Source organism: Papio anubis, chromosome 7 (assembly GCF_008728515.1).
Source record: "Papio anubis isolate 15944 chromosome 7, Panubis1.0, whole genome shotgun sequence".
In the NCBI taxonomy this organism is placed as follows: Eukaryota; Metazoa; Chordata; class Mammalia; order Primates; family Cercopithecidae; genus Papio; species Papio anubis.
In genome coordinates, this window is record NC_044982.1 from 156,733,367 (window position 1) to 156,761,067 (window position 27,701).

Here is a 27,701-nt window from a genome sequence, read left to right on the forward strand (position 1 = left end):
CAGTTTGCCTCCTTCACCCCATTTATTTATTTAATCATTTATTTATGTCAGTACAGACTCAGGAGTATTTATTTTATACTTAGGATTGTAATCCAGTATTACCTTATTTTGTTGTTCAAATTGTTCTAGTTTTTACCACTAGGTACTTGTTAAATTTGCTGCAGTATCCCTCTAGCTTAATGGCATTGGTGTTATTTTATCTTTTCACTCATTTTCCTTCTTTCTGGCTCTACAGTATGTTCCAGATTCATCTGGTATATTTCCTGCCCCACACCTAGAATCAGCCATTTCTCCAGAACTCCTGGTTCCTTGTCTTGGTGAATGATTAGAAAGCAAGGTTTGGGTGCCAGGTGGTTCATTGCCATTGGGGTGTCATCATTTCTAGGCCCTTTAGACCGACAGAGCAAAGAGTTGTATCTGTATATAATAGCTCATATATACACAAATATCTCTAAGTATATCTGTATGTAACCGTATGTATCCTTATTAAGCTAAATGTGAATTCATGCTTAAGTCTCCAACTCTCACTCTAAAGTGAGAAAACTGATTTCCACACATGGCATGCATTTACTTAACTGTTCGATTCCAATATTCATGTACAGTAGTTTCAGAATTGGTAACTCATAACTCTGTGAGGAACAACTTCATCAACTAGAGTGCAATGCTGATATACAGTTCCTTGCAGAATACACCCAGTTTCAAAGTTACTAAGGCCGGCACCTTTTTCTCCCAGTCATGTCAGTAAAATTGTTTTGTACTTTTTTGATGCATTTGAATCCTTTTGTTACATTTTGCATTCCATCCTGGATCACCAAATCTCCTAAATATTTGTTTTGTATTTTGCATTCATTTTGGGTTACTCTTTGCATTGTAAAGTTCTATGAGTTTTGACAATGCTTAATATCTTGTATTCACCATTAAAATATGATATAGAATTCTCTGCTCTAGAAGTACTCTGTGCTCCATTTATCTATTCCTAACCCCCACCACTGGCAACCACTGATAAATTTACCGTCTCTAAAGTTTTGCCTTTTGTAGAATGTCTTTTTATTGGAATGATACAGTATGTAGCCTTTTCAGCCTGACTTCTTTCACTTAGCACTGTGTATTTAAGAGTCACCTATATCGTTCATGGCTTGATAGCTCATTTCATTTTACACTGGAATAATATTCCATTGTGTGCATGTGCCATGGTTTGTTTTTCCATTCACCTATTACAAGACATCTTGATTGCATCCAGTTTTTGTGATTATGCATTAGGCTGCTATAAACATTCATGTGCAGGTTTTCTGTAGATACATGTTTTTGAATCATTGGGTAAATATCTAAGAATATAGTTGTTGTATCGTGTGGTAACACTAGGTTTAGTTTTGTAAGAAACCGCCAAATTGTTTTCCAAAGTGGTTGTACCGTTTTGCATTCTTACCGGCAATGAATGAGCCTTCCTGTTGCTCCACATCCTCCCGGCAATTGGTTGGTAATGTGAACTTTTCAGATTTTAGTCTTTCTGATAGGTGTATGGGTGGTATTGCGTTGTTATAATTTGCATTTCCATGATAACATGCTGTGGAGCATCTTTTCATATGTTTGTTATTTGTACATCATCTTTGGTGAGTTGTCTGTTCATATCTTTTAGCCATTTTTTAGTTAGGCTGTTTGTTTTTGTCTTGCTGGGTTTCTTTCCTATATTTTGAATATAAGTTCTTTATCAGAGATGTATTTTGTAAAATTTTATCCCAGTCTGTAGTTTTTCTTTTCATTCTTGTAACAGCGTCTTCCGTAGAGCAGTTTTTAATTTGAATAAAGTCCAACTTACTAATTTTTTCTTTGCACAGATCATCATGTCTTTGCTGTTGTATCAAAAACCATAATCACCAAACCCAAAGTCACATATATTTAATCCTGTGTTTTCTTCTAGTATTAGAATTGTATATTTTACATGTAGGCTTATGATCCACTTTGATTTAATTTCTGTGATAAGCGTAAGATCTATGTTGAATTTTTTAGATGTTTTTCTTACTTGGTGTCTACTGAGCTTCTTGGATCTATGATTTGTGTCTGTCAATGGTGTTGGGAAGTTCTCAGCCATTATTATTTCAACTGTTCTTTCTGCTCTGCTCTCCTTTGTGGTGATTCAACTATATATGTGTTATACCTTTCAAAATCATCCCACAATTTTTGGATAATCTGCGTTTCTTTTTTCTTTTTGCAATTCAGTTTTGGAAGTTTCTATTGACATATTATCCAGCTCACTGATTCCTTGCTTGGCTGTGTCCAGGCTCCTCATGAGGCCATCAAATGCTTTCTTTCTTTTTTCTTTTGAAATTTTAACACGTAGACAGAAAGGCTACATTTCACTACTGTGAATTTAACTTGCATTTTTGACAAAATATGTTCAGATTGCATACAGGCATTCTTTATTTCTGTTACACTGGTTCTGATTTCTAGTATTTCCTTGCAATTCTTTCTGAGAGTTTCTATCTTTCTCCTGATGTTACCCAACTGCTTTTGCATGTTGTTTATTTTTCCTTTAGCACCTTTCACATATTTATCATGTTATTTTAAATTTCTTGTCTGATAATTTCAACATTTGTATCATATCTAAGTCCTGTTCTGATGTTTGCTTTGTCTCTGCAGACTGTTTTTTCTTGTCTTTTAATTGCCTTGTAATTTTTCTGTCCTAAACCAGAAATGTTCACGACATTATGAATTTAGATAAGTACCTTTTTAGTGTACGAATACACGTGACAAGTAGTAGTTGGGCTTTATCTGATGCTTGCTTGCTATAGCTTTAACTGCCAGAGGCGTCAGGTTCTTCTAGTGTTCTTGTTTTTGTCTTCCCTCTTGATGTCTGAGAAGAATAAAAGAATATCTCATTCTTTTACTATGTTTTTGAGTACTCTTTCTCAGAGAATCTACGGCTTTTTGGACTGTAATTCACAGTAGTTATACTGGACCCCTGTTGGTGTGGTGGGAAGTGGGGATGGGGGGAAGTGTTCTGTAATCCTGTGTTACATGGTAGTGTTTAGTAGGCCTGTGTGTCTGGGCTCTGACCTTCACAAGTGTTTCTCTAGTGATATAGTAGTGACACAGCTTTTCCCCACCTTAGGTAAGACAGGAAGGCTACAGAGTGCTGGAGTGGGACAAATGTCATTTCCCTAGCAGGGATAAGGCTCTGAGAAACCCTGGAGAGTAGGCTTTTTTTGTCGAGAAGGTTCTGGGTGACCCATTTCCCAATGGTTACTTCTCCCCTTCTCTCGCGGGAGCCACAAGGAGCTCTTTCTTGCATGTTTACCATGGGAACCTGGTGGAGTTTCTAGAGATAAAACCCATGAAATTGTAGAGGCCTCAACAAGACTGTGGCTCTCTGGGGGTTTCTCACTCTCATTCATTGCTGGTTCACACTCAGCAACCAGAGGTTCACTGAAATTACCATTTAAGCATTACCACAAGTTCGTAGCTCCAGTGGCTTCTGCTTTGAGTGAGCAGATCTTGGCTGTGCGCCGAATTCCATGTCTCTCCGGACTTCAGTGTGGTACTTACTGGCGTCAGTCCCTCCTGAGTCCAATAAATGACATTGATTTTTCATTTCATTCATTTTTTTTTCTGTTGTAAGTATGAGAGTGATTAATTCTAAGCTATTTACATGCCAGAGCTAAAAAATGATGGAGGTTGGAATTAGTCCTTGATTTATACTTACATTTTTGAGGAAATTGTACTTCCTTAATCTGAGGGTAAGTTGGCAATTCTGGAAATTGCCCAGCCATTATTTCTTTAACCTTTCTTTTATAAAACTATTTTATACACATATTGAATCTTTTCATTGTGCCCTTCAAGTCTTTCAAGCATTCACATTCTCCTCTTTATCCTTCTGAGTTACATTGTAGGTCATTTTGTTGAGTCTGTCTTCAGCTTACTGATGATCGTTTCTGTTCTTTAAATTCATTGTTTAACCCACCCATTGAGCTTTTGTTTCAGTTACTAAACTTTTCGTTTTGCAAAGCTCTTACTTTTGTTTTCTTCCAAATCTGCATTTTTACGCCTAGAATATCTCATTCTTTTACTATGTTTTTGATTTCTTTAGTGCATTTAATCACGTTAAACATACTTATTCAGTATTATCCCTCTGATATTGCTCTTCTCTGTATTTTGGGGAGCTTATTCCTCCTGACTTGGTTTTCTCTCTTTCACTCATGGAGAATTTTATACTTTATGTATTTTGTATTTTTGATCAGGAGGGTATAATCATTGTTGTGTTTTCTATGCAACAATTTTTTGTGATTATTATTTTCTTCCTTTTTTCTTTTTTGTGGTTTGTTAATTTGTTTGTTCTCATTGTGTCTGTCTGGGACCTCAAGTTTTACTGACCTGGAACAACTTCTAAGCTAATTCCATGACTTGCAGAGTTCCTAGGCATTGTGGATTGGTTACATTTGAATTCTCCATCAGAAAGAAGGCCAGTGCATTTTCAGGAAATAGAGTATACCCTGGTTCTCCACTTTCAGCCCAGAATGACACAGACTAACTTGATTCTTTTTTGGTCAGTGGTCTCTTCAAGATTTCCTGGACCATGCTGGTATAAGTAGATGGGGGATTTGGTTCAGCCCTCCACCTATGAAAGAGAATCTTTTCTATAGTCCCACTTAGGCATTGTTTAAGCTCTCTGTGAATAACACTGGCCACTGGTCTCCACACTCCTGCACTCTGCTATGGTGTCAGCTCATGGACTTAAAATGTTCTTTTCAGTTTCCTCTTGGATGTTGTTGTTGTTTTCAAGGATTTCTTGTGCTTTCTTGTGAGCCAGAATCAATATTTAAAAAGACATTTGTTTGATTTTCTCCAGAATTTCCAGGTGTTTATAGCAGGATGGTATTCACATTATAGAGTCTCCTGTTTGGCTAGAACCACGAGCAGGTCTCCCATGTATTATCCCGGCATACTTAAACTAGTTTCTCTGTGTTGTAGTCTCCATTTCAGCTCTAGCTGTGGCTTCTTTGTTTCGCTTCCATTTCCAACCTCTTCTGTAATGGATGTAATCTCTTGGTGTGTTTGCTCTGCGAACGCTGTGATTCTCTCTCACCGTGATTATCTCGTGTCCTGCCTTCATGCCAGTAACTCAGTTTTTTAGCTGTATCTGTTTTTTTCCTTTCTGTTTCTAATCTAACTACGTAATAATTTGTTTTGGTTCTCAGTTTATTCGTTTAGCTCTGCAATGTTCCTTTTATTCTGTTATTTTATTAGCTTATCTTTGAAATCATGCTTAATTTGATCCAAGGCTTATATAGTATAATATAAAGAACTCATGAGAAGCGTGCCCTTCTTATTTGGGCTTTTCTTCCAGGCTACTTTGTATATTAGTTATGTGTGTGTGCCTAGCTGCCTTTCTTCTTTGTGCTTGTTATTTTAAAATTTTTATTTATGTATATGTTTAATCATTCATTCATTCATACTCATACTTCCTTCTTGTGGCTGTCATTCCAATTTGTTTTCATCTGGCTCATGCCTCAGTATTTTCTGTGATGTAATAGGGATGCGTTATTTTTATGTTATATTTTCCTGATTCGTGGCCTGATTTATTTTTATCTTTGTTCATTAAGCCAATTAGCCTATATTATTTGCAGAAGTATTAGAAACATCAAATAACAACAACAAAAAAGCAAGAACAATAAATGACTGCTTCTAAATCCTGCTCGTAACTTCCACTTATTTGTCTTAGCCCCTTCCCTTTCTATTGGTCTTTTGAACCCACCTTGCACCAGTTCCATACCAAGAACTCTGTTGGGGTATCCTTATCTCTAACTCAGTTCTTTAGAGGACCCCAATTGTGATGAGATTTGTTGCAACTAGCTTTCTGACAATTCATTGAAAAAGCCTGATATTGAAGTTACATAAATTTTGGAACCAAGGCATTTGTGAGAGTCTGGCTGTGTGTATAGGTGTTTGCTCTTAGTCCAGAGAGATACAACCTGTAAACACTCAAGGAAATTCCTGAAAATTGATTCAGTTGGGATGACGGCTTAAACTTAAAGGGGGATTTATCCTTTCTGTTCAAGGATAGTTCAGATGAAGTTTGATTCTTGCTCCACTCAGTATGCTGGAAACCCAGCATCTCTCTTCCTCTTTCTCCTCTACTCACAATCTTCCTATGACTACCTGTTGTCAGCTCTGCTAATTGAAGATTGATTCCTTCTCTGTTAGGTTCTGCTCTCATGATCCACCTTCCAGGCTTCATTCCCCAAGAGTTAGGTCCTTTGAGGGAGATAGGGGGCCCTTCCTCATAGAAAGAAAGAAACCCTTTCAGTTGAAGTGAAAAGTGCATGCTTGAACTCTTCTTCCCTCCCTGAGAAGGATGGGGCCGCTCTGAGGATGGGAGTCCACCCAGCGAGAACCAAATGGACATCAGGTGGGGTGGGGCTCACCTCTCCCAGGCAAGCTCTCTTATTCCTGCACACACAGGCAGCTGAACACCTTGGTTTGCCTTGCTCCCCTCAATCTGGCATTGGGCAGTGGATTTCACAGGGGGTACAAAAGTCCGTGGTGTGCCTGGATCAAGGTCCTAAGCTGAAGAAAACCACCTGCCTCTGTTTGCCTGGCATTTATTCTCCAGAAAGGACCCAGGCTGATCAGCCAGTTTCCCATCTTGCCATCATGGATCTTTCCGGGGATTACGTCTCAAGGAATTACATGCTGACCTGTTGGGAGGAAAAAAATATATATATCAATATACATGTGTTATACTGTGGTCTGATTTTTAAAATCTCTTAAGCCTTATACTTTGCATAGTTCCTGAAATCGGTGTTCTCGAACTGTGCAGGATTAACTTTGGTAGTTAAAAATAGAATCAAAGAGTTCAGAATCACTCTGCTGGGGGAGTTCTAGGCACAGAAGTTTTTCCAAGGACTGCAGTCTCTGCCTCAGTGGGTCTTTGGAGCAACGTCTCCAATCTCAGGGGCTTCAGAGTGCTGTGTTTTAAAACATAATGCATTTCCTCTATTTGTCAGGTTTCATGGTACTGTCAGAAATAAGCATATATCTGTAAACAGTTCGGCTGTGATTAAGGAGCTCCTAGAATCCTAGAAATAGTGAAGTTTCGTAGCTTAACCCTTTGCCAAGGTGGCTAGCTGGTGGATGAGGCCAGGATCCAAGGCTTGAAGGAAGTCAGGTTGCACACTTTTTGAAAAGATTCTCATCTGCACATTGATGCATCGCAGAATAACCATGAACCCACTGGGAATATTAAATGCTGACCTCTAGACACATAATTCCTAAGCCTTAATTTCAGTGGGAACCGAACCAACCAGGTTTCAAAGATGAGCCAATAAAATAACAGAATAAAAGGAACATTGCAGAGCTAAATGAATAAACTGAGAACCAAAACAAATTATTACACAGTTAAATTAGAAACAGAAAACCAACCAGTAATTGTGTGCCACCCCTAAAAATAGGCAGCCGCAGATAGCGAGGAGATATTGTCAGTTTGGGCCAATTCTCTTAGCTTTTTCAGTACCTTTCTATCAAAGGAACTTTTTTTCCAGTAATTTAACAGTGGAGAATTTTGCTATGTTTTAGGCACTTTTCTTCATGCTACCTATTCAGTCCTTGCAACATGCTGGAGAGAGAGCAGTTAACAGCCTTCACCCTTGTTTTCACAAATAAGGGAACTGAGTCTCAGAAAAGTTCAGGTGATGGGACTACCCCAAGCCCACATGGCTAGTGAATAGCAGAGCTCAGAGCCTGTGATATCTGTATTTTTTACACTGTGTCCCCAACAAACAGACCCTGAGCAGTCCCAAAATGTGAGCAGAGGTAGAGCTGAGCTCTGCATCCCGAGAGGGCCAGGCCTTGTGGTACAAGGACCAGGATGGTCCTAGAAATGCCAAGCTCCCCTTCAGCGGCTCTCAGACATCCAGGCCTCAGGACTCCTTTGCTCTCTTTAAAGTTACTGAGGATCCTCTAAGTTTTGTTTATGTGATTATATCTATCAGTATTTACCACATTGGAGATAAAGGCTAAGAAGCATTTTAAAGCTCATTAATTCACTTAACATAATAAGGCCATTCCATAAATAGCATAATATTAACATAAATAGCATTTTATGGAAAATGACCATATTTTCACCCAAGAAATCAGTGGGAAGGGTGGTGTTGCTTTTTATTTTGCATATCTCCTTAATGCCTCATGTAATAGAAAACATCTGGATGCTCTGACCAGCTTCTGCATTCAGTCTGCTGCTGGTCCCTATGTGCTGTAGCCTCTGCAAAGCTCTATGGAAGACTCAAGGGAAAAGGGGGGTGAAAGAGAGAAATAACGTCTAACCATTATGAAGAAAGATTTGTCTCACTGGTCCTCTGAAAGCGTCTCAGAAACCAAGGGGTTCCAAGACCATACTTTGAAAACTTCTGTCTTGTACAATTACCAAAGGGAATTATTTTTCATGATCGTAATCATAGTGTTTGCTGTTACAACAAGGAGGGCAGAATGACATCGTGGTTCAAAACACAAGTGTTGAAAACTCAACTTTATGAAGCAGGTTAGGGGGTTGGATCTCAGTTTCTGTACTTAGCTGTGTGACCTAGGACCAGGAGCCTTTTTGTTTCATAATTGATATGTTTATGCATTCCCCTTCTCCTTTGATTATAAAGGTAATACATGCTCATAGCAAAGCATTCAAACAGAAAACAGACATATAAAATTAAATTTGGGGGGTCTCCCATAATCTCCATTATTAAATGAGAAAAATAATAATACTTACTTTGCTGGATTATTGTCGTGAAGCCAAAATGAGTTGTTTGCGTGTGCATGTCATGTGACATTTAGAAATGCAAACTCTATTTAAAGGCTAGCTTTGTTATTTTCAGGTATCACTGATACCTGATACCTGATATTTATTGATATCCTTTTGGTAAAGTACTTGTTCATCTTTTGTCCATTTTTCTATTGGATTGCCTGCCCTTTTCTGATTGATTTTTAGGAGTTTGTTTCTTATTCTGAATATGAGTCTTTTGTTAGACCTAGTATCTTGCTGACTCAGGGAAAACCTCAGTTTGTTATGCTATAAAACTAAGAAAAAAATATAGTGGATGTAAAGAGTATTAAATTAGATAAAAGAAGTCACCCTTGTTATAAACTTTAGAGTGCTACACAAATATGAATTTATATTATGCAGCTATTTTCTCTGCAAACAAGAATTTAGAAATGGTGGTGGTTAGGTCTATTGTTATGTGTTTGCTTTTTTTTCTTAGCATCTACACAAAGGAAAAAAAAATAATGTGATGGAAGCTCTGTAAAATCACATTGAATGATGTTACTCAGTAATTCACAAAAGAAAAATTGCTGCAGAAATGCAAGATAGCACATTACGCATTACCACGACAGTTGGATTCTGAACCATATACACGATTATTCAGAGAGATTGATTTTAAAAAGCACAATCACTTAAAGTGTGCTCTCAACTGAAGGGCTCAGATTGGAAAAGAATGAAGGGAGTTAGGCGTGTTGACTTGAGGGTGCCTTGCCACACCGGCCTTCTGGGATTATGTGGGCTGGGGACCCTGCCTCCTCCTGTCTTCATCTGAGAGGCAGAAGGGAGTGTAGACCTTGCAGGAGAGCCATGTGTGTGAGTAGCCATGTGGCGACCGCCACTGGCACTGAGTGACATTGCACAGATTGCAGCATGCTCCTCCTGTTCCCACCTGCTGTAGCAGACAGGGCAGCTGTTTGCATCCCTATTTCGGAGGAGAGAACATTGAAATGCACAGAAGCCAATTGCCTGATGAGTCGGGAGCCCCAGGGTCTTTTGCCTGTGTGGACTCTGCTCCTCCATGCCCTCCTGCCCAGTTGGGGAGGGCAGGAATAGCCAGGGGGCAGCCTGAGGATCTGGAATTGCTGAAGCCCACTTTCACAGTGCAATGGTCTGAATGTTTTTGTCCCCCGCTAAATGTATATGTTGAGATCTGAATCCCCAAGGTGATGGTGTTAGGAGGTGATTAGTCCATGAGGGTGCAGTCATGATGGATGATCCCCTTATATATGAGGCCCCAGAGACCTCCCTCGCCCCTTCCACCATGCGAGGACACAGTGAAAAGGTGGCTGCCTATGATCCGGGAAGCCAGCCCCCACCAGACACCAGGGTTCAGCTATAGTGGCAGGTTAATCATGGACTTCCGGCCTCCAGAACTGTGAGAAACAAACTTCTATGTTTTATAAGATACCCAGTGTATAATATTTTGTTATAAGCGTCCAAACGGAATAAAACATAGAGTGTGTGCTACTTAATTGCAGGCCCCTAGGTTCCTGTGGAATACTGTTCTTTGGGAGACTAAACCTGTGTATTTATTCATAGGCCTCTGGGCCAGGATTGGATGTTTCTGTCCCCTCTCTTGCAGGAACCCCCTAGTTTGACCAGGGTGGCCTCCAACTTGGAGGGAGTGACTGCTGTAGGCAGCTCTGCCTGCCGATTCATGGTTTCAGGCTCAAGTGCTGCATGGCAGGCTGGGGGCTCTGGCAGCAGTGGAGGACATTTGGGTGAAAGAGAAGGAAACTTCCCTGCTGGATGAGGAGCTAGATTTTGTCTCTAGGTAAATTCTGGGCAGTGGGAGTGGAGCCCCTGCATACCTGCCCTGAATGTCCTTCTGCTGGGGGCCAGATTGCCATGTGGGAACTATAATCCCATCTGGGGACTTTCCACACTCGGAGGTGTGGCTACCATCCCCAGGTCTCCCAGTTCACCTGCAGCCTGTGTGGCCAAATGCAAACCCTGAGGCAAGGAAGTTGAGTGCAGGGCTGCAGCAGGGTTGGGACCTGTCAAGCCTGTCACCTGCAGCAGGGTTGGGACAGGCTTGCCAGGGACCAAGGAGGGAGAAGGCTGTGGGGAGAGGGGAGGGGAGAGATGGACTCTGAACGTGCTTTTGGAGTAGCCCCTGGGAGGGAGGGTTTTTCTTGCCAGCCGGTCAGGGTCTTGCAGGAGGAGACACAACACCTGCAGACCTATTGCTGCCAGAGTCCCACAGGACCCCTTTGAGAAAGGGGAAAGGGATCAGTCAGGAGCCATTTTGCAAATGAGGAGACTGAGGCCTGCAGCCGCTGCCTCTCATCTGTGGTCACAGACGTGGGGGCCTGGAGACAGTAAATGCCTGGATAGAGCCTTGGCAAGCAGGGCTAGTCATGGGGACCAAGGGACAAAGGCTCAGGGCTGGGGTGCACATGGTGGATGTGAGGAGATCCACATACTGTGGTATTGCAGGATTACAGGTTGTTAAATCAGAGGCTCAACCCCAGGACGCCACCCCTTGTCACTCTGGGTGAAGTCCATGTCCCTGTCTTCCTCCTTGTAGGGACCCTGTTCCCTCCCTCTGTGACCCTTGTTACCATTTGTTGTTACAGGTTGTTATAAGTGTATCATTATTGTGTTGTATAATCCTACCTCATTCCCCGCCCCCACCAACACACACACACACATGCACAATTTTTATTCTGGGAGCTCAGGAGCAATATTAATTTCCACTGCACACATCAGGCAAGCATAATGCTGGGGACAGGAGATGTTCCATAAATGTTGCATGAATGAATGAATGAATTAAAACTTGGCTGGACCATGGCTTGTAGCAATGGCTTGTGCACTTCACTCAAGACTTTTGACTTGATCCTTTGGGCAGTGCAGTTGGAGGAGGGTGATCTGATCATATCAGTGGTCAGAAAGTCCGGTCTAAAGATGAGTAGAGGACAGCCTCTGTGTGTGTGTGTGCCTGCAGTGTGCATAGGGGCAGCAGGCTGCACAGTGGGGATGGGAAGGAGGTGAGGGACCTTGTCACTGCAGACAGAGAGCCAAGAGACTCAGACCATGTGTGGCCCGTACAGGTGCTAGGAGGAGGGAGATTGTTCTGGGAGCATGGTTCCTCATGCCCTTCTCTCTCCCTCTTGAGTATTTGTGGGGGGCTCCCCTAATGGGCATCCCTGCATGCTCAGATGGTGGTGGCTGCTGCTTGTTGATTACAGTTTGAAAAGCTGTACTTGGTCCCAAGCTGCCACACACCGCTGAAATTCAGTGTTCCTCTAATGGGGTTTCTGTTAGAGTGTTGGAAAGAAGAAAGCCTTTTAATTAGATTGGTAGTAATTGAGCTCCCAAACCACAGAAGCCTTTCTCTCAGCAGATGAAGACACAAATGCAATTAAAAGAAGGAAAGGCACCTCAATGGAACCCTTTCTAATTTTAAGTCCATTAAAAACAACAACTCCTTCATAAGTTGAGGTAACACATACACATTCTGAAGAGTTTAACAACACTTCCCAATAATATTGGAGATTGAACTGGAACTGGAGTGCTCCAGCTACTTAAATGGATAGCTCTGTTGGGGATCGTTTGCTCAGTGCAGAGTACAGAGACATGTTAGCTCTACAACTTTTCCCACCGAAAACTCCTGGCACATTTTATTAGGAAAATGGGATATATTTTTTCCTGTAACTGAATCAATGTTCAGCGTCTTGTGGCCATTGCCCCTGGCCTGGGGTCCCCTGAGACATCATCCCATGTCCCTCCCTAGGCAGCCCTCTCCTCTCTGTGGGATTTGCCCCACCTGGCCCATCTCACCGTAGAGGTGCCCAACATGTAAGCGACTGGGCTGGGGCACTGATGCATCAGAGTGTCCCTGCCAGCTGCTTACCTGCTCAACGCATTTTCATTTTAATGAGAGGCAGCACTTTTTTCATCTGCATCCCTGCCCACTGACACGCCCCAGCAGATGCCACGTTCTTTCTGCCTTTGGGTCTTTTTTTTTTTTTTTTTGGAAACTGCCCATCGCTGAACCAGGCCAAGTAGATTCTGTTGCAGGAGCTTGAGGTTTCAGCTCCTGTTCACATCTTCACAGGGGCATTAATTAATATTTTCTCTGGAGAGGGTGTCAAGTGCTAATGCACAGAGCCCTTTGGGTTGGAGTTATTTCATACTGAATCACAACATTCACAGTATAACTATTGTACAGAATTTACTCATTTGCCTCCTTTCACGTTGTTTTATGCTGAGCCATATTGGGCTTGGTCAGCCATACTAAAATGCAAGTTGCCTTCCATTTGGAAAGGCCGGTCTTGACGGGTCTCTTCTCTATACGTCCTGTGCTGGAGCAAAGTCACAGCTGGTACACTATCCAAGCTCCCTGGTTAGCACGTAGGCTTAGCTGGAGGCAGAACTCAGGGAGGTGTTTTGGAAATGTAGGAAAATAGGCTCTGGAGTCCGAGATATCCAAGTTTGAATGGCTGCTTCTAAAGTCACCTCATCTTTCTCACCTTTAGTTTACTCACCTAGGTAGGCTTTACCTTCAGGTGTATTTCAAAGCCTGATGTTCCCCCTAGAAGTTAGAGGATGAGAGAAAAGTCCAGATCTGCAGGGACAAGTCAGAGTCATGGCCCACATGGCACCACCCACACAGGGTGCAGCAGCTCCACACAGGGCCATGGCCCCTTTCCTGGGGGAGGGAGGCATAGCATATTTGTATTTGTTTAAAACTGTATATATTTTGGAAATAAACCTGACTTTAAAAACTTGGATTTTCACCTATTTTTATGGTTTTTTTTAGTGTGTGAATTATTTAAAAATACAAAGATAAATAGCTAAATCATTAGCAGGCATCATTTCTGGATGGTAAGGTTGCAGAGTTTTAATTTTCTTCTTTATACTTTTCCATCTTTTAAAAATGCTGTATAATAAATGTGTCTTACTTTGGAATAAATAGAAAAGCTTAACTCTGGGGAAATGCTGCTTGCATATATTGGAAGTGCTTGGTGCATTCTAATTTCCACACATAACGATCCCAACAGTCAGATCCCCACGTGAATAATTGTCTCATTCTTTCTTTTGTAAACCATATCATATTTATGCTGCTGCTTATTTTTTTTTTTTTTAAGGATGAGAAGAACCAAGTTTTAACCACCAACATTTGGCTGCAAATGGTAAGTTAAGAGAATGACAGTCTCGCCCATGGGCCTGCAAGATCTTGCACCCAAGATTTTTGTCCTGATACCTGAGATGCTTGCTTCTGAGAGGTCCTGTTTAGAAAAAAAAAAAAAACATAACCATGGCTGTCACACCAACTCCACACCTGCCAACAATGAATGTTGAGTGTATGACACTACAGTCTGCAGTGCTCAACACATGCACAAGCTCAGCACATAGGACAGGGTAATGTGGGGACACTTCAGAAGCACTTCAGGCAAGACAAGTAAGAAGATACAGGGCTACATGTAGATGTCCACAACCTGCACCACAGCCAGTCCCCAGGACTCAGGAGTTCCAGCCCTGCCCTCTGTGGCCTCCAGAGCTGCATGTTTGAATCAGGTGGAGTGTTCCTAAACCAGAGGCCCTCGTACTCTGCTCTAGTGATGCTTGTAAGAATCTTGAAATGCTGCCTATCATTTGTAGATTTTTAACTTGACATCTGCAATACTAACCTAAATTTAATTAATTGCAAATGATGCCACTTAACATCCAATTGTAAATATTGACACTGAAAAATGGAACGGTCAGTCTCTATGTTAAATGGAATCAAAATAGCATAATAATTTGGTGCCCGTCTCATTCAAACACCATATGAACAAGCCTTTTTTAAAACTGTCAGATGTTTAACATAGTCCCTTTTTTCTTTGTAAATGCATTTCTATTCTGCTTTCTATAGAGAATTTTATCCTAATGTAATATAGTTTTATGTTTGAAAGTCTCTCTCTTTTTTTTTTTTTTTTTGAGACAGAGTCTTGTTCTGTCATCCAGGCTGGAGTGCAGTACAGTGGCGCAATCTTGGCTTACTGCAACCTCTGCCTCCCAGGTTCAAGTGATTCTCCTGCCTCAGCCTCCCAAGTAGCTGGAATTACAGGCATGCACCACCGCGCCTGGCTAGTTTTTGTATTTTTTAGTAGAGACAGGGTTTCTTCATGTTGGCCAGGCTGGTCTTGAACTCCTGACTTCAGGTGATCCACCCACCTCGGCCTCCCAAAGTGCTGGGATTACAGGCATGAGCCACCACACAGGGCCAAAAGTCTTTTATTAATCACTGTGCCTTGGTTTTTTCAAATGTAAATATTTACACAAGAATTATTCCTTTACACCATAAGTATTAAATTTTGTTTCTTTTGGATTGATTTAAGTTTGCTGTTGTTATTGGTATTATAATTCATCAAAATGACATAAATTAAATTTTTAAGTAATTATAAAACATAAATTTTCATTGGCAATTTATATCTGCCCAAGATGAGTTTGTTTTAAATTAGTTCATGTATCCCCAGATGACTTATTATTACTTGAATGGAGAAATGATAGTTTTCACATCAATTCTGTTGCTGTTTTTTAACTAGGTGTAGTAACATGAGTAGTTGGACATGAAAGCCACTTTGTTAAAGCAATGTTACTCAATCTTTGAACTTCTTCTAGATTATATGCCAAAAATAATGTAGTTTTCATCAAATGTATCAGCTGACAGCTTGATTAGTTTCTCCTTCAGTTTTGTTGAAAACAAAGAATTAAAAGAATTAAAACCCACCTGACCTTTGAAAGTATTTGCCACCCAATTTGTAAGGTAATTCACACAGACACAGAGGCTGATACTTGAATCGATCCTTTGTTTGGTTCTTGGGTCAGTGTCCCAAGATGGGAGTTGAGGTAAGATAAGAGAAATGTGCCCCTCTTTGTAAAGTGGAATGGGAGAAGTAAAAATGGAGGCAAAGGATAGTCTCATGTGGTTCTTGGGCAGTTGAGTTATCCTGCAAATACATGTGGAGTTGAGGGATAGAAAATGGATCTGCATCCAGCCTGGCCAACATGGTGAAACCCCGTCTCTACTAAAAATACAAAACTTAGCCAGGTGTGGTGGTGCACACCTGTAATCCCAGCTACTCAGGAGGCTGAGGCAGGAGAATCTCTTGAACCCAGAAGGCGGAGGTTGCAGTGAAGTGAGATTGCACCACTGCACTCCAGCCTGGGGAACAGAGCAAGACTCAGTCTCAAAAAAAAAAAAAGAAAAGAAAAGAAAATGAATCTGCTTAAAGCCATTGCTAGGAGTACAAGGTGCACCCATAGCTACATGTGAGACCCCTGCAGAACCTAACATTAGTCAGGTGAACGCCCTTGAGAGACTCCCCTGCAGGATTTAAAGCAGCATACTTCAGTGAGCGCATCCCTGCCCTTGCCTTTGCCACCTACTCTAGCTTCCCTCCTTTTGCGCAGGACACACATGATCTGTGCTCTCCTGGAAGGCCCAGCCCTTATTCCCATGGACAGGCTCATCTCCTGGCCCCTGCTGAGAGCCCGGCATTAATGATTGTCCTCGCTGCCCGTAGCATCAAAATAGTGTCCGTGGGTCATTCTTGCTTTTGTCCCTCCCCACAGACTTTTCATTTGAATAAATGTTAAAGCCATGGATCCATTGGCTCAAACCAAAAACCTTTAACTCTTGTCTCACACATCTCACCTCTGATACATCAACAAATCCTGGCAGCTTGACATGAAAAACCGATCCAGGATCTAACTTCAGCTTCAGCCATGATACTTTCACCCTGGTCTACATGGGCGTCATCTCTCACCTCCATTATTAGGAGTCCCCATCCAGCCTTCCGCTTCAGTGTTGCCTCTTCTGGTGGTGTCTGTCCTCAACATAGCAGCCGGCATATAGCTTCTTGGCACAGCTCCCTCCAGGGGCTCATGTCTTCCTGGACAGCATAGGAACTGAAGTCCTTAAAGTGGCCTTGGATTCAATTCCCTCCCTGCCTGGCTCCTTTTTCCTCTCCCCTCCCCTCTATCCTTTGCTTCCTGGCTGCGCTCACTGCCCACTTGTTGGATGACACACATGTCACCCGAGCACATGCGCCCCTCAGGGCCTTTGCACTGGCTACTTTCCCTGCCAGGAAGACTCGTCCCTAAGAACCACTTGATTTCCCCCTTACTTCTCACTGGTCTCTTCCTAAAGGTCACCTCTTCATTGAGGTCTTCCCTGAGCTCCAATGTACTGTCCCAAACCCTCCCCTCCACCTCCAGCCCACTGTGTTCTCTTTATCCTGTTATATTTTTCTCCCAAAGGCTTCTCACCATCTAACCCACTTTGTGGGTCACTCGTCTATCTGCTCATTGGTTCCGAGTCTTCCTCACCGTTAGAATGTGTGCGCGGTGAGGACAGCGCTCCAGGTGCCTTCAGTCACTGCTGTACCCACAGCCCCAAGCTTACTGTCTCACCTGTAGCGGGCGCCAAAGAACTTTTGCTGAATGAGAGAATGAAGCAGAAACTCAGGGTGAACCTTGAGGTGCTTAGGTAGTGTGACACAACATAAAGCCATCTCCTGAACAGCCATGCCCCACTTTCATACTGTGTGTGCAAGGTCAGGCTTCGGGGAATGAGGCAGGTGCTTCCCTCTTTAATTAAAGTTGGACATTTGCCATGCCCTCTCAGGAACAACGCTGTTATTGACCTTTTTCTTACAGAGAGAAATGCATGTTATGGAGAGGTCTCTCTCTCTGGCGCCTATCTTCCTTAGCCCTCAGTAAGTGACTGGTCTTCAGCAATGTATATGATTTGGCAATTTTATTTAAAGGATGGTGGTTTCCAAGAAAAATGTAACTGGATTATTACTTCCAGTATTGAATTCAGATGCTCCATAAATAAACATCCTTGCTTCAGAGGGTGTCACCAGAGACCTCTAAATTTATTTCAAGCACAGCTAATTTTTAATTAAGGCTTACATTTGCAGAAGCATCTGCAGCTTCATTTGTTTGAAAACTCACCTTTTAACTCACCTCCTCTTTTGAAGCAATCTACTCTGTGGAAGGTATTAAACTGGGCCAGGTGAGGGAACCTAGAAATATATAACCCAGTTTCTACCTTTAAGCCATTTATGATCAGGCTGTGTAATTAACACATTTAGAAGAAGGAGGCAGAGGAGAAGAAGAAGGAAAAGAGCAGGAGGAAAAAGGAGAAGGATGAAAGGAGGAGGAAAAGAGGAGGAAGAAAAAAGGAAAAGAGGAGGAAGAAAAAAGGAGGAAAAGAGGAGGAGAAGGAGGAGGAAAAATGGAGGTGGTGGAGGAGGAGGAGGAAAAACGCAGGAGGAGAAGGAAAAGAAGAGAAGGAAGAGGAGGATCTAGCAGTTGTAACACTGCCTCCCAACTGAATTTTTAAGGGCTCATAAGAATCCTGGGTTTAAAACAAACCTTAACAGTCAACGAGCCAATGCCTGTGTCTCTCTGCCCCCGCCCCCACCCAGTGTTTCAGTCTGGAAGCCCTGGCATTCCTGTTCATACCCACAGCGTGGACATGAGGAACTCAGGAGTCACCAGAGCAAGCTTGGATGCTGCCCAGGGGCCACTTCTAAGCAACCTTCCATTGATTGCTGTTCTTGTGTTCCCTGGCTGGGGACCAACCTGACTTGACCCAGCACAATAATGGACACGCGCAAGTGAAGCTGGATACTGAAGGCTCTCAGGGCCAGGGTTCTGAGGGGGGTGTAAATATGGGCCAGGGGCGGAGACCCACAAAAACGGCTCTAGCAATGGGTTTTTCTCCTTCCGAGTTTCATGTTGCTGAATTCCTGTCCTGAAAATCTGAATCCACGTAATCTTTTCTCTAGGGTATTTAAACTCTGCAAATGATACATTTTCTATGCATTAAAAATGGAAAAGGCAGAAAAGTAAAAAAATGAAAAATCTCTCCCTGACCTCCAGTTCATTGGTTTTCTTCTTCTTTCTCCCAGTTGCCCTTGATTTTGATCATTCAGAAACGTGAGGGAGTAGAAGGAGGCTTGGCCTCTCTGTTCACCTCTTCATGTTCCTAGGAGGAAGCAGCCGGCTCCTCTGCAGCCGGTTTTCTCTGCAGATTAGTTTTTATCATTTTGGGAGGCTTGTCAGATGTAATCTGATTTAATCTATGAGAAGAAATGACAGAGGCCATTTCAGTTTATGAAGAGACATTTGAACCATCCAGAGACTTATATTTCCTTTTAAAATATCTGTCTTCTCTTATTTTGCAGTCGTGACCATTCTTCTGGCATTTGATGTCCCAGCCTTCCTGGGTCGTTCTCTGACTTTAACCTCCTAATTCTAATTATGGTACTAATAGCATTCACACCATAGATAAGATTTTAAGCCATTATTTTTTCTAAAATGTTTACCTTTTTAATTTCTGCATTCATTATCACTTGATCTCTGACACATGGAAATGCCATGCTTCCTGTTCACAGACAAGCCAGCTAGCGGCTTGCTTAGGGCCGCGACAGCATCTCGGGGTGAAGAGCGATGTTTCAATCATTACGTCTCACCAAGAAAAAAAAGTGTCAGGATCAGGGGGCTAGAAAGAAGGCTGCTTTCCTCCTCTGTCAAAATAATAGACGGGATGAATTTAGAAAAGATAAGTGTTTTCTGACATCAAACGTGCGATGTCTTTTCTAGCACCAACAACCAATTTTCCAACAGCAGCTGGGGGTCCACCAATTCGATTTATTTCTCACACTATCTACCTGGAGTTTGCATCAGATCCCACAGGTTAAAGGGCTCAGTCTCACTTCAGATACCAGCTGCAAATGGGGTACCCAGGCTACCCACAACATCTACCAGGTGACTGAAAATTCGAGGGTTCCCATACCCTTCTCCCCCAGGTTCAGTAACTTTCTAAGATGGCTCACAGCTCAGGAAAATACTTGGCTTATTTAATAAAATTGTATATAATACACAAACTAGTATATTTATAAAGAAAAATATATTCATTAAATAAATATTTAATATCTACTTCTATAAAATACCCTGGAGAAAAGATTACGTGGATTCAGAGTTTCAGAACAGGAATTCAGCAACATGAAACTCGGGAAGAAGAAAACCCATGACTTAACGTTTATTGGTTTATTCTGAAGGATGCGCTCAGGAACCACCAAGTGGAAGGACGCAGAGGGCGGGGCGTGGGGCTGGAAGGGTGTACAGAGCCGCAGTAACTTCTCCCCAGCGCCACCCTCCCCGCAAGTGGATGTGCTGACCAAGAGTGTTTATAACCCTGTCTCCAGCCCCTTTCTCACCCCTCCCCAGAGCTGTGAGTGCAGTGGATGGAAAGCTCCTTCCTCCAGTCACTAGGTGACCAGCCCCCATGAAAGCTGTCTAGGTGCCCAACTCTAAGTCACCTCATCAGTGTAAACTCAGGCCTCAGGCATGGTCAGAAGGGGCTCTGTATGAATCACAAAAGACTCCTCTCACTCAGGAAATTTCCAGGGCTTTAGAAGCTCTGTGCCAGGAAAACCAAATCTATCTTCTTCTTATACCATAATGTATTTTTTTTTAATGAAAGGTAACTTTCCTTTTTCCTCCCTCCGTTCCCCTCTCTCATCCCTTTCCCCTCCTCCACCCTCCCTCAATGCTTCCATGCCGCTAGCATCCACACACGTTTAGAGTTTCCTGTGGGCTCGAAGCAGTGCACATGGGGCCCAGGTGCCAGGGCCATGGAATAATTGGGATTCCCGCGGTGCCTTTTCGATCAATGGCCCCTTCCTCCCTTCTGTGTCCCCTCACAACTCCACACACTCTTCTTTTGAAGATTTAATGAGAAGGAATCTCACAGAAAGAGGGAGAGAAGGAAGAGCACACACTCCTCTAAATGCAATGGTCTGGGAGTCTAGGTTCACTGATGCTTCTTTTCAGATCCCCACTCTGTGGAAAACATGCCAGGTGCTGTCTACAAAGATTTTGCCTGTTGCCCCCTGTTCCCGAGGGACCTGGGAACCAAGTGCTTTCAGAGAACAACCTTTTTCTAGAAGTTTGTTGTTTATAGGGCCTTATTCCATATCCATTCTTAGGAAACCTTCATCGGAGCCTGTGGGGGTCACTGGTGGGCCCCCCGGGGTCAGGAGTGTGGACCTGGGCTCCAGGGCACACAGCCTGAGGTTCCCTGTCCTCGTTGGCGCTCACTCTTCCCCACCTTTGGCCGCAGCTACGTTATGATTGTTATTACAGCTCCCAAGTCCAGCAGGATTTTGTAAAGTGGGGAAATCTCTCTCTTTTCTTACACCGTCATTCATCACTTGCCTACCAGGGCCACATGACTTTAATCTGCTGCTGCACACATTATCTTATCTCATCCTGTGAGGCAGGGTACATACGAGGAAACTGCAGTTCAGAGACAATGATTTATCTGAACAACCTCGCACCACTAGTCTCTGCCAGAGCCTTGGTACAAACCCAGGTGTGTCTGATTTGGATGCTTTCTGCAGCTCCCCCCCACCTTTTCTGCCATTACTGTTACCCGAAAAGGGTCCTGATCCAGACCCCAAGAGAAGGTTCTTGGATCTCGTGTGAGAAAGAATTCAGGGCAAGTCTGTAAAGTGAAAGCAAGTTTATTAAGAAAGTAGAGGAATGAAAGAATGGCTACTCCATAGAGAGAGCAGCCCCGAAGGCTGCTGGTTGCCCATTTTTATGGTTATTTCATGATGATGTGCTGAACAAGGATTGGATTATTCATGCCTCCCTTTGTTAGACCATATAGGGTAACTTCCTGATGTTGCCTTGGTATTTCTAAACTGTCATGGAGCTGGTGGGAGTGTAGCCGTGAGGATGACCAGAGGTCACTCTCGTTGCTGTCTTGGTTTTGGTGGGATTCAGCTGGCTTCTTTACTGCAACCTGTTTTATCAGCAGGGTCTTTATGACCTGTATCTTGTGCCAACCTCCTATTTCGTCCCTTGAGTTAAAATGCCTAACCATCTGGGCATGCAGCCCCGTAGGAGGTTTCAGCCTGTTTTCCCAGCTGCTATTTGAGATGGAGTTTCCCTGGTTTACATGCCTCTGACACAATGGTCAGCCTGGTTTGGGGCAAGGGAAAACAGCAGATGGGCAGCAACATCAGGGAGACTGAGCCAGAAGAACCAGCTCTGGTAGAGCCCAGAGATCAGTTTGCTTAAAGTCAAATAACACAGGTAAGCCCTGACCCAGTGACTGACTAAAACATCCTAGTTTCCTGAACCCTGGCCTCCTCTTGTAAATGGGAACAGTCCTCACTCTGACCCCCTCTGAACTATGGTGAGTCTGGACATACACAGGACACTGGACTAGCATAAAGGCTGTGATCTGGCCAGGGAGGGAATGAGCCCATGGTTCACGCAGTGGGGTGTGTGGAGTGTGGGGAGGCAGCGTGCAACTCTGGCTGTGCCTTGGAAGAGGTCTGGGTTTGACCAACCAGGCACTCCCATCCCCATTCCCATTCCCATTTCCTGTCTCCCTTCCCCCTCTCTCTGGCCATCATTCAGCAGGCAGGGGAGGAGGAGAGAAGTGCCTTGGTCCACCATGCCCACTTTCCAGGCCTGTTCATGGAACCTTGTGGCCCTGACCTGTATGGTAATAACGGTGAACTTGACTGGCTTTGTGATAATTAGTGACCAACCCAGAGAAGCATCCCAGGATGAGATGCAAAACTGTGGCACAGAAAGCACAGGTGTTGGCTGTGGAAGGGCCTCATGCCCAGGACAAGGGAGAGAAATGAAGGGAAGCACAGGGCAGAGGTGCCAAGTCGGAGCAAGCTGCAGGAAGCGTGGCTTGGTTGGTGCCCAGGCATTCCTGGAAGACAATTAGGACAAGACCCACCCTTCCTGGGTGCGCCCCTCCTGTCCCCTCCCAAACCACTTCCATCTCATTAGAGAGCCCAGCAGGCAGCTGTCGATCCTGAATGCCCCAGATGATACTTCTGCACATCACCCATGAACACTTCCTGTTTCCTGGAGGTCCCTGGCTGCAAAATGATGTCACTCATCTGGATAGTTCCTCTCCTCTGATGTAGGATTAAATCCAGAGCTGGGACCATCTTTCTGGATGCTGCCCGCCCTCCTCAGAGGATAGTTGGTCTGGGATATGCCCTTTGACTCCCTTGTTGTCAGTATCAATAGCTCTAGCTCCACAGCCCCTCATCTGCAATTTCCAAATCTCAGCAGCTTGGAAAAAATGTTCCCCTCCTTTGATGTTGTTTTCGTAACTTTGCATCAAACTATTTTGGTCTAAAATCAAATTGAAATGTATGTGCAATTAAGGCATTTATTTGTCTCAGTGCAAATAGGCATGTTTTGCTGCAGAAATTACCATGTGTTTGATTGTGAGGAGTCACCCTGGTCCCAGGTCGGGGTGGTGCACCACATACCTTTTCAGATCTTGGAAAGCCTGAGCTCCAGAGCGTGGGTGGTACCAGGCGGACAGAATACAGGATAATGGTGCAATTATAGGAGCTTCTGAGTTCACACTTGTCAGCACTGAGCCTCCTGTGGGGTGGTGCTAATTATGTGGCAGCTGCAGGTGGGATCCCACCCGAGCATCCTCTGCAGAGCTTGTGGGCTCCAGGAAAGGCTGTTTAGCACCTGATCCTGGGAGGGAGGACCCCAGACATGGGTATTCCTCTGACAAAGGTCACTAGATAACCTCAATTAAGGCCTGGCCATGAGCTTGTGTGAGTGCTTCCTGAGTCTTCATCTGCCTCCTTTTGCCCTGACTCTGTGTTTCACCATCAGGGCTCAGGATTTGCATTGTCGGGTGTCAGAAGCACTATCCCTGTGACAAAATAAAAATTCAAATCTGAAAACATTTCCTTTAGAAATTCTGAGAGGTTCCCATGCAACTGCACAGTATTGCTTTCTGGAAATAAGTATTCCACATTTTTCCAGTCCGGTTCTTATTCCAGTGGAAGTAAGTGAATTTCTTTTTTCGAAGTATCCTCACAGTGAAAACTTTGAAGGCAAAACAGTTATTCATTTGGCTAGAAGTAACCCATCCACTGCAGGAGAAGGCTCGGGGACATGCAGAGGGTTGGAATTAACTTTAATGATACCATCTGAATGTGTTCATGGTGACAGCAGAACCTTAAATGTGAGTTTTATGCTCTTCACAGTCATTTTGGAAGGGATTATTGAATTCCCATTTTCATTATGTTTTATAAATAGCAATTCAGTTATAATAAATGTCTGGAATTCTCTTTGGCTTTGCACTTACCTAACAATTGCTTATAAGAAATATTAGTAGCCAAGGAAGTGAAGTGCTGCTAATGTCATTGTGTGTGTCAGTCTTGGACAGATCACTATTTACAGTGGAATGTGTCAGAATATCCAGGGGTGAAGACTGTTCGTTTCCCAGATGGCCAGATTTGGAAACCAGACATTCTTCTCTATAACAGGTGAGTATATTGAGCAAGGAAAAAAATGCTTTTATGCTTGTATGCATGTAGCTATCAAGTATATTTGAATATTTCACAGAAATGCTAGATATGTCATCTATGATCTGGGGCCACTGCTGCCTACACGACTTTCCAAGTGGCCAGGCCTTTGAGAAGCAGCTCTGTCCCCCTCAGCCGGCGTTCCCTGGTTTGGCATGCACACGTGCACACCCTGGCTAGCCTGCTGCCTAAGATGCCCATGAAGTTGTGTGTTCTCGGGGCCTAGAGTTGTTTCTGTGCATCTTGGCACATGGAGTATTCTTGCTAAGGCAGTACCTTTGTTCTCTGAATGGCAGCAGTTATGACCAACAGCAGAAAGTGCTGGCTTTTGGGACGCACTGCTGGAGCCCACAGTTTGGACCCACATCCTCATCTGTGTTCCCCATCGTGCATTGGAGAGTTCTGGGGCAGAGATGGCTGCAGGTGAGCTGGAGGACTGTCACCTCTAGCTGCGTGCAGAAACGTCCGCTGCAGGGTATATATCTGTGTTCTAATAGTCTTTTTCCTGACGTCAGGAAATAAGGGACACGTTGGTAAACCAAGGTAGTCTGACTTGCAGACCAGATGCCTAAAAGGCAATTATTTAGGCAGAGTAAGTTTCTAGAAGCAGTAAAATTTCTTGTTAAACTGCATAGTCAAATAAGGGATCCCAGAACATTTCTTACTAATAAGGTCTCAGATCTCATAAATAACATCATGAAAAGCAAGTTGTTTCCTTTGGCCCCAACTGAATGAATAAGGAAGCCCAGGATTTCCTGATGCAGGGAACGGCGTGACCAAATTGCCCTCGATGGTCACTCAGGGATCCTGCTGGACAAGCAATGTGTTGTCCTACATGGCTACTTCCAGAAGGCTGGACGATGCCATTTCTTGTACTGACTTTTCATTCTGCCCCCTGTCTTTGCTGTTGGGGACCACATTTCACTTGAATCATTGGGCCTGTTTCTAGAAGAGTATCTTCTTCTCATTTGCTGCCACTTTTCTGCTTCTTAAATTAGTTCAGACAACTGAGCTTTGAAAAATGTCTAAAATAGGGGTAAGTGGTCCCCTGTTGATGGATCAAACACACACCTTTCCATGCCTGGACTTTGGGTCTTCTATTTCTCGGGGGGCTGTATTAGTTTGCCGAGGCTGCTGTAACAAAGTGCTACAGACTCGGAGGCTTAAGCAATAGAAGTTACCCTGTCACAATTGTGGAGGCCAGAAGTCTGAGTGAAGGTGTTGTCAGGGCTGGCTTTTTCTGAGCCTCTCTCCTTGGCTGGTAGATGGCTGCCAGCTCACTGGCTTCACGTGACCTTCCCTCATCCCTGTCTGTGCCCTAGTCTCCTCTTCCTGTAAGCACTCCAGTCAAATTAGAGTAGGGCCCCACGCTCATGACCCCCTTTTACTTTAATTACCTTTTTAAAGGTTCTGTCTTCAAATAGAGTCGCACTCTGAGGCACCAGGTGTTAGGATTTCAACATGAGAGTTTGAGGGGGATGCAACTCAGTCCATAATGAGGGCATTGTGTCTGACTTTTTGAGGGCAAAGGGTCAGGGTTGAAGACGTCTAAGTGTTAATTTTAGCCGTAATATTTACAGTCCGTGTAACCTTTGAGTCTCCAATTTCTCCTTTGAAAAATGGGGGAAGTGCCAGCTTCACAGAGGTTGGAGGATCACTCTGTGGAGGTGTGCAGCACACTTAGTCTGGCACTCGGAAAAGAGCACACATTCCATAAAGGCAGTTACGTGTTTACAGGCAGAAGGATGAGGATTCCTGCTCTTAGAACAAGATGATAATGTAACAATTTAGAAAAAAATAGTCAATACTTTTCATTTCTCAATTCAGATTTTTTAAGTTTGAAATCAAGAATAAATTTTATAACATTCAACCTGGGCAATGTAGTGAGACCCCCATCTTTAACAACAACAACAACAGAATTAGCTGGGCATGGTGACCTGCACCTGTGGTGCCAGGTACTCAGGAGGCTGAGGTAGAAGGATCCCTTGAGCCCAGCAGTGAGCTTTGATTGTATCACTCATGCCAACCTGGGTGACAGAGTTAGGTGCTATCTCCAAATATTTTTATTTATATATATATATATAGAGAGAGAGAGAGAGCCCTACCATATTATATGTATAATATGTTGGTGGAATCTTATTAATACGGTTACAGGAGGCAGTTTATATGGCCTATGTGTAGGATCTTTAATTCCAAAATGTAAAATGTTTGATGATTCCAAATGCTCTGGCTAATGAGGAATTTCCAAGTTGTAATTGAATTTCAAGGAGCAAAGACCTAACAGTCTCTGCCTGACAAATGTTACCAGGATCCAGGCCCTCAGAAACGATCCCCCCCTCCACATACCTGGCCTAGCTGCCGGTGCGAAACCCCGTCGCTCGCACATCTCTTGAGCTCTACTGAAGGATCCTGCTTGTTCCTCTTTCTCATGGTGGACATAGACCACGTCCGCCAGGCTTCATCATGGAGGATGTAGAGGTTGCTTCATTTTCTGCTTTCGTTTTCCTGAGAAATGGAATGTAGGACTTTCTTTTTGAAGTAACTGCTAAATATGTGGCCCGCAGGTCCACATGAACCCAATGTGGAATGAATAGATTTCAGAGAATATTTAAGTCACTCATAGACACTTGTCTATTGCTGCAGAACAAACTACTCAGAACCGAGTGACTTGAAGCAAACAACTCAGATTATTCCTTATGATGTCATGGGCTGTCCAGGCCCATGTGGCTGGTTGTCTGTTTCACGTGGCATTGGGCACAGCCGTGGGCTGGGGCTCCACTGGGCTGGCGTGCTGAGGGGTGCACTTCCACAGCGGCGCAGGACTGGGCTGAGCCGGTGGGGATGCCGGCCCTGGTGGGAAGCTCAGCCATTCAGCCGGGAGCTGTGCACCCACCCCTTCTGGGCCTTTTCCACAAGGTTTGGTATCCCCCAGCTTGGTGGCCAGCAGTGCTCTGACAGGAAGGAAGGATAGGCTGCTGGTACTCTTAAGGACTGGGTGTGGGAGTCCTGCAACAGCCCTTCTTCACCTTCTGTTGGTCAGAATAGGCAGGAGCCCAGCTTGGAGTCAAGAAAGGGGAAATCAGCTCCCGTATCTAGGGCAAGAAGGGTGGGAGGGAGACCACAGGGCGCTCTGGGGACACTAGTGATCACAGCTGAAGAAGGAAAGCAGTGAAACTGCAAGGGTCAAAGTAAAGCCCCAGGAAACAGAAAGACCAGAAGAGGCGTGCATCGTGAAGGGGAAGGCACACTCTGCCGTTGAAAGGGGCAATGTGGGAGGAGGAGCAGGCAGGAGGAGAGAGCTCCCAGACAAGTCAGATCTTGTCATCCCTGCCTCCCCTTGCTGTCTGGCTTCCCCTTCCTGTCTGGACACACTGTGCAGCCCCCAGATATATGCTGACCAGCCCACCCCTGCCCTGTAGCCTCATCCACTCTCCAGCCCTACTGCTTGTCCTTCGGCCCTTTGATGCACCCATGCTTCCAGGCAGAGCATTTCTATGAGCTTCTTGCAGGGTGAGGAG

The 27,701-nt window shown here is 43.8% G+C and overlaps 1 protein-coding gene across 3 annotated transcripts in view; it reads left to right on the forward strand.

Moving 5' to 3' along the window:
- The window catches only part of CHRNA7 (cholinergic receptor nicotinic alpha 7 subunit), a 137,647-nt gene that overhangs the window by 52,521 nt on the left and 57,425 nt on the right, over window positions 1–27,701 (forward strand). Inside the window, exons 2-4 of one of the 3 annotated variants that reach the window (XM_021941691.2) lie at window positions 13,897–13,941; window positions 17,453–17,511; window positions 18,229–24,144. Coding sequence is in view for 1 of the 3 variants with exons in the window: in XM_003900705.4 (XP_003900754.3) it covers window positions 13,897–13,941; window positions 24,035–24,144 (155 nt within the window). In the remaining 2 variants the exon portion in view is untranslated. Of the gene's footprint in view, window positions 1–13,896; window positions 13,942–15,945; window positions 17,512–18,228; window positions 24,145–27,701 lie in introns of those variants that run through there. The other 2 variants (XM_003900705.4, XM_021941692.2) reach the window with 2 other exon arrangements.